Source organism: Esox lucius, chromosome 18, assembly GCF_011004845.1.
Source record: "Esox lucius isolate fEsoLuc1 chromosome 18, fEsoLuc1.pri, whole genome shotgun sequence".
Lineage (NCBI taxonomy): Eukaryota > Metazoa > Chordata > Actinopteri > Esociformes > Esocidae > Esox > Esox lucius.
The window spans coordinates 21,200,574-21,217,503 of NC_047586.1; the positions used below are offsets into that span (position 1 = coordinate 21,200,574).

The window sequence follows — 16,930 nt, forward strand, 5'->3', positions numbered from 1 at the left end:
GACAGAGATGGGGAGGGTAACAAAGAGAGAGAGACAGAAAGAGGGGGGGAGACAGAGATGGGGAGGGTAACAAAGAGAGAAAGACAGAAAGAGGGGGGGAGACAGAGATGGGGAGGATAACAAAGAGAGAGACAGAAAGAGGGGGGGGACAGAGATGGGGAGGATAACAAAGAGAGAGACAGAAAGAGGGGGGGAGACAGAGATGGGGAGGGTAACAAAGAGAGAGACAGAAAGAGGGGGGAGACAGAGATGGAGAGGGTAACAAAGAGAGAGACAGAAAGGGGAGGGGGGACAGAGATGGGGAGGGTAACAAAGAGAGAGACAGAAAGAGGGGGGAGACAGATAGGGAGGGTAAAGAGTGATATGCATGTAGCCTGAGCTGTCTGAGAGCGAGTCTGAGCAAGACAGAAGGATTAGTGGAGATAGAGAGTTACAGTATTTCTCCTCAGCTACTCCACCACTGGGGCCAGATGAAACGAAAGAGAGAGCGGTAATGAGAGAGGAATGAAAAGAAGGAGAGTCAGGAGAAAAGGGGGACAGAGGAACTCTGGAGAGTGAGAAATAAGGCAAGAGAGAGGGGAAGGTAGAGAGAACGGAGAGACAGTGGAAAGAGTAAGAGGAGAGTGATAACGAGGGGAGAACACAGACATGCAAAGCCAGAGCCCAGCTTAATTCAAGGCCCCTCCCAGTGAACGGAGCGGGAAGCTTGTGACTAAGTGATTGCATTACCACAGTATGGTCTGGCTTCTCAGCCACCATCTCCAATCCCAGGGCCCGACTAGGTGTGACACGGCCCAGTGAGTGAGGGAGCAGCAGTCAGCATTGCTCTACTCTGTCTGGATACTATAGTTGTGTCTGGCAAAATCGAGTCATTCATCAACGTCATCAGCAGACCACCGAAGACCCTGTCGTCAGGTTTTCAAACTGAGAAAGAGGCAGAGTTTTGCATAGCCGTTGCCGTGGTAATGTTGATGTAGAGGTCTGTCTGTATTAACGTCGCCTATTTCCCTAGCAGCGCCGGGCCCGGTGGAGCGGATCAGCCAGGGCTGCGTAAAGCTGGTCGTTGGCGTAAAGCTGGGCGTTTACCTCGCCGTGTGAGCTAGGTTGGTCTAACAGTGCTGCAGTAAGGGGGTAATAAAGCGGGGGTTTACCCTGGCGGTGTCTGGGCTGTCCGCCACCATGTACATGAAGGAGAGGTTCACGAGGTCAGGTCCACTGCAGATGCAGATGACACAGCCCTCCAACTCCTCCTCTTTCTTCCCGGCCGCCTCGAAGGAAGACAGGATCTTAGGGTCCTGGACAGGGAGACAGAGAGAGAATCTCATCAAACCATTAGAACACGTTAGCTATCAGTTCATTCTCGAATTACAGTGCCCTCCGCAATTACAGTACTGGCAGCCCTAGTAAACGGTGAGTAAATACTTATTTCGGGGCGAATTAGCTTAATGTCACACTGAAACAGTTAATGGAAACAGTTCCATTAGCTTTTTTTTTTTTACTGATGGAGCTTCACACACTTTACCCTCTTTTGATTTGTGTGTTCCCTCGTCTTTCCCTTGTTGATGAATGAATAAGTGAATATGGTCTCTGTGTCCCATCATATTTATGCCCCAGTGAAACAGGAAGTCATGGATTACTGCTTGAAAGTTCCTAGACACTCTGATCAACTTAAAAAAGTTACATCTAAATGGCAAAATACTTCAGTTACATTTGGTTCATAAGAATTTCTAGGGGTGCCAATAATTGTGGCATATGTCATTTTGTTAAGAAATAATTATTTCTTGACGACAGATGTTTCTTTCCCCAAATACATTTACTTGAATTAAAGGTTGGATGTTAAATTTTTTTTTGCAGTGTGACATTAACCAAAAGGTGTATTTCTAATATACTTATCTTTACTAGGGGTGCCAATAATTGTGCAGGGTACGGTATCTTACCTCTGACTAACAGACAGAAGTTCAAATTTCTGGAAAATCAACTATTCTATGTAACACAGAGTTCTGGATTCCCTTTATAAATGATGAACCTCACCTTGTCGTCAACTGAACAGAAGGTCCAACAAAAATTTGACTTTGAACTCCAAAAAATAAAAGAGCCGAAGGGAGTACACATTTGGTGACTGCGGACAAATTAGGGTTAAGACTTTTTCTCAAGGAAAGATCACCTTGCCATCTCAGGAATGTGATCTACTAACATTTGGTTTTGATCACCTGCTGCCCTTTGAGCTATGTGGAGCCTAGATCTTGGGGTAACTAGAATATAATTTGCATGATTAAATCAGCTGGATAGCAACAGATGGTTCATTCTGCAAGGCCAGTCTCTGTTTATCATAAACTAATACAGGCAATTAGCATAAATGTGATTCCTCTTTCTGCAAAATCGAGTTAACAGTCTAACGGAGGGTAGCAAAATAATGACTTGCTCTTTGTCCGTTGTTTACCGAGACAAACTGGCCCCCTTTCCAAACACACCCAGGGGACTGGCTTTCCACACACACATCCCGTGCAAAACTGCGTACACACACTCTCTGACAAATAGTGTCACTCAATTTGTCAACAATGCATTTGTCTACCTTGTGATCCGGACATCAGTGTTGTCAGATGCTTGGAGATTTGGTTGGGGATGATCGAGTGTGTTATTCTCAGGCACACCTTAGTTACAGTAGTCAGGCATCCGTATAAACAATCCCCAAGGAGCTTCCAGAATGGATGTTGCACACATGATGCCAAATATTACACTGTATTAGGATAGAACCAACTAATGAATGAGGGAGTCAATATTTAACGGCAGCATAAGGTGTGTGTGTGAGAGAGAGAGACTGGCATGTGCTTGTTCTGCCCTGATGTTCATTAACAGAATACTCTTGGTTAATGTCAGCTATATGAGGTCCATGTTCGTTATCCCTTAGATAGATCCTTTGGGTTTAAATAAAGCAGAAAGGACTTTCAGGGACACGGAAAAGCAGAGAGCATGCTTAGCCAATGTTCCTTCTCTGTCCAATTAGCTTTAATGCATTTGTTTCTAACCATGAGTGTTCAATACCTTGTCGTCTGTTGGAAATAACTGCTCCATTGAGCCATTTATTCTTCACAGGTAGGAAACATGATCAGCTGTAAAATGAGCTTTTGCTACAGCTACCAATCTAGGGAGTTATAAACGTATTCAATACGAAGTATTCAATATTTAACAATGTTCAACGTGGACGGTCTCGGATATGAAGGGCAGCGAAAACAGAGAGGTGATATTTCATCAACCACCCAAGAATTCTGTCCTTGAAACTCGACCAATCAATAGTACATTACTGCTGGTGAAAGACTGGGACGGCTGTATAACTCCTCCGTCCCGTTCTGTGGGCCGGGCCTCCTAGCAACAACACCGGCGGCAACCCAATTATCACTTGGCACTGTGGCTGGCATGTTAAGGTCATGAGGTGGAGGAGATGGATGGAGGGAGGGAGAGGTGTGGGTGGCAAGGCATGAACGTTGTTTAAAGGGGGAAGAGAACTCAGTGTCCAATGTCTCACCTTTGGTACGGCTCCGACTCGAATACTGTTGATCAGGGAACATTCTAGAACCTGGCCTTCCTGTGGAGAGAGGCGTACGGTTGGAGAAAAGAGAGAGCGAGAAGAGAGAGGGAAATAGACAGAGAGGGTGAGAAAATTGCTATCTGTGCCAAACAAAACAGACACTTCGCTTTCACCCCACTGCCCGAAGTACATCTAGCTTTGCCTGGTTCCTGACTGTCAGTTCCAGAAGCCCCATAAAGAGCTCCCCATTGACTTGAATGGGCATGTTACCAGAATCAGAATCACCTTTATTCGCTTGGTGCATTCACACATACCAAATATTCGAAAAAGGCTTTTATTGGTAAACATTTATCGCCAAAATACACAAAATCTAACTAATGTGAACATACACAGTTCATATGTTTTAGCAGGTAAAAAACACCCTGCCTGTAGCAGGCATTAAACAGGCCCCCAAATCTGAAACAAAGCCCTTAACCAAAAATATGGCATGCAGTTAAAAACACAACACTATAGCAGATGTAACACATCCAGTGGCGGGTATAAAACCATTCACTAGAGAGAGACACAATAAGAGACTGGCTGTGATGGATGAAGGTGGCCTTCCCCTCTGACCTGCATTACCTCCAACCACAAGTCGTCCCTTTCCTTTGACCCGGTCACCTTGGCAAAGTCAAATAATGTCTCTTACTATTCGCCCTGCTCACTCTGAGAGTATGTTCATTCCCAAGGCTTTCCAGAAGGAACTGAGGTCACTGAAGCTCAGACAAGGAGACTTGTATTGAAAAAGGCCAGAGTTCAAAATCCCATTTAACCACGCCTGTATGCTATCCATCCTCTTGAATTTGCTTTGGTATAGACACCGAACAGCTTTCAGCCTTTTATTTTCTCTCTCTGACTCTATACGCCACCGTTGTCATTCGTTTCAATCAGAACACAAATAGGCCTCAGCAAGGGGTAAGAGGTGGAGAAGACAGACGTTTGTACACAGCGTACAGCTGTGGTTGAAACCGTACCTTTCCCTCGCTCTTCCAAGTGATGAAGAAGCCAAACTCGTCCACTTTCACCAGACAGTTGGGCTCAAACAGAAACGGGTCCTGCGAGAAGACAGAGGTGTTTCATTAGGGAGGATTTATCACACACCCTCCCTCCGTTACCTATCCAACACACGCGCCGCGCCGCACGCAACCAGATGAAAAGCAGTGTCGGTGAATCATTTTTAAAAGGGGAGTGCGCCAAGGAGAGCAAAACGCACACGCCGCGTGCGCGTAGGCCGTGGACACGTACACACAGAAGGGAAACACACCGTTTTTACACCCCGAGCGTGACAGATAGTGAGACCGGGCGCTAAGACAAACACAGATAAATGTTCATGTCGTGAACCGTTGAATGCAAACAGTGCCTTGGTAACAAACACGCCGACCAGCCACTGCCTTGGTGACAGGACATAACCTAATTAACGCGCCAAGGTAACACTCCCCGCTGTACCTATTATAAAAGATTGATTATCTCGGCAAAATCTGGTCTTCCATTTCCCGTGACATGTTTACAGTTACGCACTGAGGCTTTAGTATAAACCGTGCCGTCAGAACGAGAGTCTGAAGGTCCAACATCTTTAGAGAAAAATATCAAAACAGTGGCCAACCTACTAAATCAGCCTCCCACCCGATTCAAAGGGTCAAACTGTGCTTTATTTATAGACTACTTAATGTGGTAACCCTCCCGGTTTCAAATCCATGAGACTGCTATTAGTCAAACAGCCGGGCCTGCTTGAGGCCTTGGGGGTTGCAGTCTGTCACAGCAGGCTGTGCGAGAGCCTCGTAGGGCAGGGAGATAAATAGAGTCCCAGGCTCTGACTGGAAGCCTGGAGACAGGGGTGGTGGAGGCTCCAGACGCAGGTATCATTCCGCAACACGCGCTAACAACACACGGCAGCGTCTCTGAGTGAGGATGTGTATGTGTCTCGGGGAGTTTTTCCCTATACTTGCGAGGACATATAAAATCCTAAAGTATTCAGTAGGGATGTTCGGTGTTTGGGTTTGAGTTACAGGAGGTTTAGGGCCTAAAGCTGTGGTTTAGGTGTGGTTAGGGTTAGTTTAAAGCTTCGGCTATACACGTCTTTTAAAAGGAAAATGTGTTTGTCTCAACAAAGATAGTAAAAGATGGCGTGCGTTTGCGCGCGCTTACGTGTGTAAGTAGGGGGTGTGCTGTCGAATAGACAGAGTAATAGTAATAGCAAAGTCATTTAGATTACATTCCCGTGGTCCATCCATTTGTCTGCCGCAGGGGAGACGAAAGCAGAGCGAGAGAGAGCGAGAGAGAGAGAGAGAGCGCAAGGGGGCATTTCAGTGCTAACAGGAGCTATAGAACATTTTGAGTGACAGGCACGCCAGGATGTGTTTGCGATTATGTTAGACCTGCAGCTCACGCGCTGCTCGACACCAAACATAGCCCTAACTTTCTTTCTCGGAGCAAATATGGCTGTTCGTTCACCCAGACACTCGGACAACTAATCCTCGCCTAATAACTAACAGCCCTGACATTTAAAGAAGCGGCAAACCGACACGAACAGAGCTAAAAAACGAGACCTTGCCTTTTCTTTTGTCTGTGCTTCCGCCATAGTCCACTCATTAAGAAGTCTGAGCTAGTATCTGGGGTTGTTAGTCTGTAGCTAGTATCTGGGGTTGTTAGTCTGTAGCTAGTATCTGGGGTTGTTAGTCTGTAGCTAGTATCTGGGGTTGTTAGTCTGTAGCTAGTATCTGGGGTTGTTAGTCTGTAGCTAGTATCTGGGGTATCAGTCTGTAGCTAGTATCTGGGGTTGTTAGTCTGTAGCTAGTATCTGGGGTATCAGTCTGTAGCTAGTATCTGGGGTTGTTAGTCTGTAGCTAGTATCTGGGGTTGTTAGTCTGTAGCTAGTATCTGGGGTTGTTAGTCTGTAGCTAGTATCTGGGGTTGTTAGTCTGTAGCTAGTATCTGGGGTTGTTAGTCTGTAGCTAGTATTTGGGGTTGTTAGTCTGTAGCTAGTATCTGGGGTTGTTAGTCTGTAGCTAGTATCTGGGGTTGTTAGTCTGTAGCTAGTATCTGGGGTATCAGTCTGTAGCTAGTATCTGGGGTTGTTAGTCTGTAGCTAGTATCTGGGGTTGTTAGTCTGTAGCTAGTATCTGGGGTTGTTAGTCTGTAGCTAGTATCTGGGGTTGTTAGTCTGTAGCTAGTATCTGGGGTTGTTAGTCTGTAGCTAGTATCTGGGGTTGTTAGTCTGTAGCTAGTATCTGGGGTTGTTAGTCTGTAGCTAGTATCTGGGGTATCAGTCTGTAGCTAGTATCTGGGGTTGTTAGTCTGTAGCTAGTATCTGGGGTTGTTAGTCTGTAGCTAGTATTTGGGGTTGTTAGTCTGTAGCTAGTATCTGGGGTATCAGTCTGTAGCTAGTATCTGGGGTTGTTAGTCTGTAGCCATAACATGGTTGAGAATGGTCTGCTTATATGCTCTGACTAAAGCCAAAATGTCTACCATGGAATATTTCACCAGGAACACTGTGTACCCCCAGGCGCACGCACCCACAGACACCCACAGACACCCACAGACACCCACAGACACCCACAGACACCCACAGACACCCACAGACACACAGCCGGGATGGAAGTGGAGAGTGCAGGTGGCAGTCATATTTGACTGGAAGGAGGAGAGACAGAAAGAAAGGGACCCCTGGTTGACTGACTCCACTCACACAAGTTTACATTCCTCTCTCAGAACAGAGTGGGGCTCAGCAAAGTGTGTGTGTGGGCTGAGTGTGTGTGAGTGGGCTAAGTGTGTGTGAGTGGGCTGAGTGTGTGTGAGTGGGCTGAGTGTGTGTGAGTGGGCTGAGTGTGTGTGAGTGGGCTGAGTGTGTGTGAGTGGGCTGAGTGTGTGTGAGTGGGCTGAGTGTGTGTGAGTGGGCTGAGTATGTGTGAGTGGGCTGAGTGTGTGTGAGTGGGCTGAGTGTGTGTAAGTGGGCTGAGTGTGTGTGAGTGGGCTGAGTGTGTGTGAGTGGGCTGAGTGTGTGTGAGTGGGCTGAGTGTGTGTGAGTGGGCTGAGTGTGTGTGAGTGGGCTGAGTGTGTGTGTGTGTGTGTTTGCTTTGACTGCAGCACGGCTGCCTCCTTAGTGTCAACTTATCCGTATGCTGTTTACAAACACACACACACCGACGTGTGTCAGTTGCCGGCCAGGGGACAAATCAACAGGTCAACCAGCATCTCTACAATGTGACAAACAACCAACGTCTTTATCAAACCTAGTTGGAACACAGCTTTAAACTAGCATACAGAAACCCATTATAAATGCTTGTTGAACCAAGCGGGCTAATCGGTACGGCTGATTATGGAATGACTCTGGTATTTGCTGGTCTCTTGCATGATTGACTGATGAAGTAACCCAGAGGAAATCTTGTGTGCGTTTCAAAGTTTAAACTTTCATTTTTATTTACACATTATAGAAAATGTCTCTGGTGATCTCCGTGAAAAATGTGTAGATACCAGTGGAGAAATGGCCACAATAATAAAAGAAAAATAATCTGTTTGTTTGAAGTAAAAGTTACTATTGGGATTAGAATTACGTGTTAGTGGTTAGGTTCACGGTTAAGGTACATTTTAAGAGGAACTTTACATAGGTTTATGTTTTATTAGATAGAGACCGTGGTGGAAATGTAATGAGGTGAGTTTTTCTGAAAGAGCGGTGGGCCAGAAACCCATACGCACTGAAAGAACTGACTCCACTCTCCGACCACTGGGCCACAGTCTTAGAGAAGACATTTCTTTCACATCCATACAAGGATTGAAATTCTTAAAATGTCTGAATGTGTGGACTTCGTAATACAGGAGGCAGAAGAAGATTAAGTGAGAACAACTTAATCTGTCTTTCCACCACAGGAGGATGAGAGATGGACATACTAAGTGTGGGTGAGTCGGTAATGACTCCCACCACAAACACACACACAGACACATACCTTGATGTCTATCAACAAATTAAGACATCACCTGGGACTGAACCGGCGATGGGTCCAGGAAATGTGTTCCAGAACGTCCCTGCCCTGCCATCATCAGGACCAGGCCCGACCCAGAACGTCCCTGCCCTGCCATCATCAGGACCAGGGCCCGACCCAGAACGTCCCTGCCCTGCCATCATCAGGACCAGGGCCCGACCCAGAACGACCCTGCCCTGCCATCATCAGGACCAGGCCCGACCCAGAACGTCCCTGCCCTGCCATCATCAGAACCAGGCCCGACCCAGAACGTCGCTGCCCTGCCATCATCAGAACCAGGCCCGACCCAGAACGTCCCTGCCCTGCCATCATCAGGACCAGGGCCCGACCCAGAACGTCCCTGCCCTGCCATCATCAGGACCAGGGCCCGACCCAGAACGTCCCTGCCCTGCCATCATCAGGACCAGGGCCCGACCCAGAACGTCCCTGCCCTGCCATCATCAGGACCAGGGCCCGACCCAGAACGTCCCTGCCCTGCCATCATCAGGACCAGGGCCCGACCCAGAACGTCCCTGCCCTGCCATCATCAGGACCAGGGCCCGACCCAGAACGTCCCTGCCCTGCCATCATCAGGACCAGGGCCCGACCCAGAACCACCCTGTCACTGTCGTTTCCACTCTAACACTTCCATTCTTCGTTTCCTTCCGGCCTGACACTGATTGTCAGGACAATATGAAATGTTCTGTCAGTGCGACGGATCGTTGTCTCTCTCTCTCCCTCAACTTAGCCATGTCATCCAAGAATACTTGGTGCCCATGGAAACCTTTTGATGCAATTAGTGAAATCCGAAAGTATTGATTTCCAATGGGAAAGGGTCACATGCTCCTCCGTACAAGAGGGCATTTCCCCACAGACAGACCGGTTACAGAACGTAACGAGGCTCCAACGAACCTTTGACCTCAAGCAATGGTGGTCGTCTGTCACTGAGAGCAATCTGCCACGTATGTCTCTCACTGTGTTCTCACATCGTCTCAAGTCAGAGTAGATGAGAAGGATCAAATCGACCCGGTCAGAAGATACAATCCATTCCTAGTCAGGCTGGGAGGCTTTTAGCCTGGCAGTGAATTTTGTCATTGGCTGAACACAACAGGTCCTCATTACAGACGTGTGTTTAAACACAGTGGGTTTAAAATACCTAAGCAAGACGTTGGCAGAATACAAATAAATATGAATAATTCATATATTCACAAAGGAGTGCTTCCAGTTGTGAGTGCTTGAATGCTGAGAGCCATGAGACAGTATACCATGGGTATGACATCACGTTTTGCTGTTATAACAGCATTAGTAACCGGTTTATAAGGGCAATAAGGCGTCGCGGGGGTTTTGTGGTACATTGCCAACACACCACAGCTAAGCGCTGCTTCCAGGCACTCTGCGATGTGTTGCAAACGGTTATTAGCTGCGGTGTAGTAGCCGTATATCACAGCCCGTCATGCCTTATTGCTTATACATCCTGGAGCAGGATGTGGGTCCGTGTTAACTTAAGTGCCTTGCTGTCACTAAGTCACGCACATCAGTGCCCTGTTTTAGTGTTTTCTCCCCTACGTCCATCCTGCTTGCCTTGCACATTGATAGTGTCCTCGCTGTTTGATTTATCAGTCTACCAATGGCTTGCCTACTCCTAACTAAGCGGTCACACTGAACCAGTTATTCACGTTTGAAATATCAAGCTGTATCCAATATGGATCAACATAACGCACGGTCTGCTGTTCTCTATAGGGACTGGTGGACTCGGTAGTCGGGTTATTTTGAGAAAACAAACTGTCTGTATAACATTAAATACAAATTACAAATATTATTGAGATCAGAGGTTCTGCCCGAATTTGTGATGATTCGCTCACTGATCAGTTCTGGCATATGAAATGTTCCAACTCCAACGCAGATCCAACATCTCAACACTAGGTTACTCATCGTATACTTTGGTTGTTTTGCACTTTAGAACAGTGAACCCTGTAAACTATTAATTTAAAGACTGAGGATGTTGACATAAAAGCAACTTATTCTACTCCCTCAGTCAGATGAACATGTGGACAGCATGTTAAAGGCTGTGTGTTCAGTAATGTTAAAGGCTGTGTGTTCAGTATGAACAGTAAGAAACCTATGTTCGACCAAAAACTAACTAGCGTTAGCACAATGCCTGGAAACCCACAGGAACAGCTAGCAAAGAAGTTCAGTAATTGCATTAATGCTAAGTTCAAAAGGTTCATTAGAAAGACGGGTGTGTTTGGCTATTGTGTGGCTGCCAGTCAAATGAGTCAGGAAAATTGAGAGACAGGGAAGCGAGGCACGAATATGGCCCAACATCAGTGACGATGCCCCTCCCACTCAGTGTCTGGCTGTGTCATATGGTTGTGTCGGATCCAACAAAGACAGACAGTACTTAAATACAGACGCACCATGCCGAGTATCAAGCTATTAATGGCCATTCTTCTCCTTTTTGGAATTAGTATGAAGAGCCGTGTGTGTACGTTGGTGTGTGCGTGTGTGGGCCCGTCTTCACCGGCTGCCGTTCCGTGGGGATTAAGTGAGCTGAGAGCAGACTCAGGAAGAATCCTTCCCATTGCCATATTAAGGTGTTTGTGTTCTGTGATGTGGGCGAGGCGTGTCTGCCAAGTCAGTCAGCACCGGCCTCCCCATGCAAGCCTTCTACTATTCCGTCTGTAAACTCTATGCCAGGTCTGAATGGCTGGCACGTGGAGCCTAGTGACAGTGGGGGACTGTTAGGAACCAAAGCGGGTGTGGACTGAAATCCTGCTAATGGCAGTCCACAATCTAGGAGGAGGTACCAACGGTTAGGCTAGCAGGTGAGAGACGGGGGTTCTGCCAATTAAAACCAGCGGTTGTTTTGCCATTGGCTCCCGTTCAAGCTCCATTCCGTGAAACCACACGGTTGAACAGAGCGAGGGCCAGCTGGTGAACGAGATTAGATTAGTCAGCGTGAGCAGCAGCCATTATAGTGCTTTCAGCTAAGTCCAAGGAAGAGTCAACCTCCAGCTCGACTATAATGTCGTCGTTCTTTAATTATAACAATTTCGAGCACGTTTTGTTGATGACGGGGCAAAGGTTTCATCTTTTTAAGGTCTGGCCACTGATTACAGAGGATAAGTGAGGAGGGAAAAAAGCAAGTCAGACAGGCCACCAAAGCCAGCTGCTTGCTATTATTTATTTTATCTGAGAAATATGCAAAAGAAAAACAAGCCAACTCATAAATTACAGACTTTTCATAACACTTACCACCAACACATAGATCAGCTAAATCGTTCCCTGGTCTAATGTTATTCTACTGCTACACTTGTAGACTGCTCCATCAATTCCCAAACCCCTCCCCCTCACCGCGTTTCAGATTTCAGTTTTAACCCTACACTGGCACACCTGAAGCACTCATTGAATCAGGTATGGCAGATAAGGGCTGAAGCTGATGTGTAAAAGGCCTGCGGGGAGTGGGTAAACCCTTACCTTCTCTATTCAATACATCATGTTGGATGTATTGGACAGAAACTTAAACAAACCAAACGTTTCCCAGTGGCTATTTCTTAAATCGTTCAGAGTCAGCATATGGAGACTAAACTGTGAGCTTGCTTTCTTTAACCTCTCCTTGGAAACTTTTAACAAGATTTTAAAAATGTGTGAATGAACAGCTCCCAAAAGCTGTGATAGTAGAGTGGCCAGACAGAAGCTACACCTCAGTAAAAGGCATATGACAGACCGCTTCAAGTTTTCCAAAAGCCTGGTGAGAGTCTTTTATTTGCCTTTTGGCAAACTCCAGGCAGGCTCTCATGTGCCTTTTACTGAGGAGGGCCTCCCCCCTGGACATTCTACCATCAAGGCCTGATTGGTGGCACGCAGCACAGATGGTTGTCCCTCTAGAAGATTCTCCCATCTCCAAACAGAAACTCTGTAGGTGTCAGTGACCATCAGGTTCTTGGTCACTGTCAACCGTGGAACCTTACACAGACAGGTGTGTGACAAATCACATCCAATCTCCCACAAGTGAACTCCAATCAAGTTGTACATACATTTCAAAGATGATTAATGGAAACAGGATGCATCTGAGCTCAATTTTGAGTGTCAGGGCAAAGAGTCTGAATACTGATGTAAATGTTACATTTACATTTATTCACACATTTCTAAGAAATTATTTTTGCACTGTCATCAATGTAATCAATTTTAGGATAAGGCTGTAATGTAATAAAAGCTGGGAAAAGGGGTCAGAATACTTTCCGAATGCACTGTACTATTTATTCCATTCCATAAAACAAGTTACAGTTATTACCCAGTTCTATGCTGGGTTTATAAAATGGTAAAAAACAATTATGCTACTTTCTTGTAGGTTCCAATTTAATCAACAAATTGATTTACTGCCGATTGCTTTACTGTTGCAAATCACTGCATTGTGATTTTGTAGCCAACTAAACCTGTTTTAATCTACACTCAAGTAAATTCCATTGGTTTGGTGATTTGAATTTCATAGGTTAAACTAGTATGGCTTCTGAAACAAGAAACAACAGAAGAACCTAGTGTACAGTATGTGTCCAGTAGTTTTCTGACAAGATCGTTTTTAACTCTTACTTGAGTAGTTTCTGAGGAGAGTTATTTTTACTTGAGTAAATTACAACCCAAGTAACACTATTTTTACTAAAGTACATATTTCAGTACTCTACCCACCCCTGAATACGATATACAATTTATTCCAAAGTATCCAGGCCATCCTAATTTTAGAGCTCACTAAAAGATGCCCTTTGATGTTTTTGATGACGTTGTTTTTCATCTGGGTTTACCCATGAAGGGGTCCTCCTAACTGAAGACTACTTTAAAGGGATTCCTGATCGTTATCTTGTTGTGTGTGTGTGGGCGTGTTCGTTTGTACATGCCAAGTCCTAGATCTGCAATCTCCAGCTAACTGGCCTGATTGAGTTAGTAGAGGTAATATATAGGAGGGCAGACGCACGCACGCACGCACGCACGAACACAAACGCATTACAACTACAGACACACGAACATACATACACTTGTATTACTAAACTTGTGAAAACCTGACTTAAAGAAAAAATGCTATCCTTTGTAATCCCTAACCTTAATGTTAACCATATCCCCTATTAAACGCCATTATTACCCTAACCTTAACCTCAAGATTAAAAAAGGTAAAACTATTACAAACACACTCACACAAACAAACACATCCTACAAACATACTACCTAAAACACACACCTGACCTTGACAATTTGCTGGTCCCCGTTAGTAAATGCTATTTACTTCTTAGGGGTCAGGTTTGGGGTAAAAGTGAAACTGTGTTCAGTAACTGAATTAGGGTTAAGTTAAGAGTTATGACTTTGGGCTTTAAGTGTTGGGTTAAGATTATGGGAAGGTTTTGTGTTAGCACAAAAATAATATTGAATGGAAATAATGTCTGGCGTCCCCATAAGGATAGTAACACGTTGTGTGTGTGTGTGTGTGTGGACCCTGACTAACAATTGGCAGAGTGGGGCGTGGCTCCGCTGTCTACAGACACAGATATCGAGATTCAAGCTAACCTTGTTTTTTAAGGTGGGCAGATTAGTTGGAAGACAAGCTTGGCAGTTGGCACAAAAAGCAAAAGCAGCAAAAGAAGAGATGCAGGACGGGAATCATACTATCGGCTGAGTAGGCTTCTTACCTCGTCAAACCTGTCGAACGAGGCTCCTTCCTGCATGAAGGCAGGCAGGTGTTTCTGCCAGTTAAACTCATAGGACTTAGTCATGGCTGCTCACACCTGGAGAGAGAGAGAGGGGGGGGGGTTGTTAAGACAGGTGGGTTGCATGCAGCCTCCGGGGGGGTGGGGGGGGGGGTTTAACAAATTGGCGTTCTACGTAGCCCTGGGATACAACACAACTTATCGCTCCTGGAACCACCCCCTGGTGCAGAAACACAAACACCTACTCACCCGCGAGTCAACACAGGTATTGTTTCTGTCACCAGACAACTCTACGTGGGTTAGAATCGGAAATAAAGCCTCACAGAAATAGCCCGCGCTGACGTCACACCTGAACACCCCCCAGTTGTGGCTGGGAGGGGCTGTGTGTCGGGTGAAATTGAGACAAAAACTGTAGACCTGGAGGTGAACTTGTCCTGGGAATGTATCCATTTGTCCCTAGAGAGTGTGCGTGTCCACCCCACTCACTGCTCTACAGTGTTTTGACTGGAAGTGTCCATCGGACCGTCAGGTCTATGTATTTCCAAGAGGGTTGAGTAATGAAGGGTGTGAAGTGACTCAATAAGAGTGTGTGTGTGTGTTTAGTGTATTTCTATAACAAATTGTGCTGTGTTCTAAGAAAACGATACAGTTGAGACTAATGAATGTGCATTTGAACAGTCTCAACACTCTGGTAAAACAAGCACAATCATGCCAAGTTAGATTTGGCCGTCCCTCATTTCAAATGTGTAAGTGTGTGTGTGTGTGTGTGTGTGTGTGTGTGTGTGTGTGTGTGTGTGTGTGTGTAAATAAATGACACACATACAGATCCCAGAGAAACGGCAGCATCTATTTTTCTCTGTGGGAGTGAAAGAGGGAAGCCGGACGCTGACCCGAGAGTGAGGAGAATGAAGGGGAGAGCGGCGCAGAATGTGGGAGACAGAGAGGAGGTCCTTTGGCCCTGACGCTGGCTGTATGCACGTGTCCTGTTTGATGTTGAGCACATACACAGCAACAACCTGGAAACCACAACACTGCCTACCTCTAGTGGAAATGACCACAGCGCCACATTGAATTCAACTACTAAAATGTGCATCAATTTACTATAGTTTGAGATTCCCCGTTGTGTGCCTACTGAACAATAGAGATAATAGTAGCAGGAGTAATAGTAGAAGTAGCAGTATATTACAGGTATTACTATTAATAGTAGGTTCTAGTGGTTGTCATAGTAGAAAGAGTAGTACCACTGTAGTAATGGTCGGTTGTGGTGGTTATAGTAGTATAAGTAGTAGTATTGCAGGTCACCCTGGGCCACTGTACTCAGAGATGAAAAGGGAGAGATGGAGAGATTTAAGAAAGATGGGAACGGGGAAGACATGGAGAGGAAGGGGGGAGAGTGATAGGAAAGGGATGTAGATGGGGGAGAGATGTAGGAGACATAGGACAGGGGGAACGAGAGAGTAGAAGTAGGGGAGGGTAAGGGTAAAAAAGGAGAGAGAAGGGCGGCCAAGCCAATCAAACCCATCCCTCTACCATCTGTGATGTCCTACCAGGGGACAGCATTAACAGACGCACACATCCTGCTGGGGGAACACATTGACAGACGCACACATCCTGCTGGGGGAACACATTGGCAGATGCAGACTTCCAGTTGAGATCTGAAGCTTCATGCCAGGCACAAAGCCCAGAACGGCATTCCTGGCCAGGACTAAAAATACAGACTATTCGGCCGAATATTTAGAAAACCAAAACTCCAGGGAAAATAGCCCAATAATTAAAAAATGAATCCTTGAATCGAAATGAAAAGGTGCTAGGACTCTTTAGATTAGACTGTTGTAAGTGGTTTATTGTATAAGGTACCGTTGGGTAACATTTAATGAGGCCCATTTTCTTAGATGCCTGTTCTCGGTCACTGGCAGACTATACGAATCCTTACCCAGCATCATTCACTGTCTAGCATCATCTGTTAGCACGCGTTCTCCTCCCGAAACCACGAGGAAAAACAGAGCCTTTGGCGGTGAAGACCCCGGCGACCCCTGCTTGGTAAACTCTGACCCTAAGATAGCGAGGTCAACTGACTTCCTTTCCCCCAGGCCGCGGCTCCACGCCCCTCCCATCACGAGGCTCTGTTGGCTGCCAGCGTAACACCCAGAGGAAACACTCCCTCGCCTCCTAGACCCAAATTAACTGCCTGCGGAGCCGGTGAGCCAATGGGGTGATGAGGGGACATTAAAATGGGCCGGTCCGGACTAGGTATAAGTACACATGGGGCTAGGACAGGTCTCAGTACACACGGGGCTAGGACAGGTCTCAGTACACACGGGGCTAGGACAGGTCTCAGTACACACGGGGCTAGGACAGGTCTCAGTACACACGGGGCTAGGACAGGTCTCAGTACACACGGGGCTAGGACAGGTCTCAGTACACACGGGGCTAGGACAGGTCTCAGTACACACGGGGCTAGGACAGGTATAAGTACACACAGGGCTAGGACAGGTCTCAGTACACACAGGGCTAGGACAGGTCTCAGTACACACGGGGCTATGACAGATATCCACGTTCAAGACACCAGCACAATGATGGGAATGCCACGCTAAAATGATAAGTGGTGAGGTGTGTGTGGGTGTGTGTGTGTGTGTGTGATGATTTGTTCACTGACATTTTCCTCTGCACCTTGACTCATAAAGGCACCAAATCAGTAGGTAGCCTATCAGATGAGGTAG

The 16,930-nt window shown here is 46.3% G+C and overlaps 1 protein-coding gene across 4 annotated transcripts in view; it reads right to left on the reverse strand.

The window, feature by feature from the left end:
* LOC105017521 (1-phosphatidylinositol 4,5-bisphosphate phosphodiesterase beta-4) overlaps nt 1–16,930 on the reverse strand; it is a 99,948-nt gene that overhangs the window by 41,165 nt on the left and 41,853 nt on the right. For all 4 annotated transcript variants that reach the window (XM_010882195.4, XM_010882194.4, XM_020056451.3 and 1 more), the window contains exons 4-7: nt 14,193–14,288; nt 4,540–4,620; nt 3,524–3,583; nt 1,152–1,295 (exon numbers count right to left, since the gene is read on the reverse strand). In XM_010882195.4, the coding sequence (XP_010880497.2) occupies nt 1,152–1,295; nt 3,524–3,583; nt 4,540–4,620; nt 14,193–14,276 (369 nt within the window). In that variant the 5' untranslated portion in view covers nt 14,277–14,288. The remainder of the gene's footprint in view (nt 1–1,151; nt 1,296–3,523; nt 3,584–4,539; nt 4,621–14,192; nt 14,289–16,930) is intronic.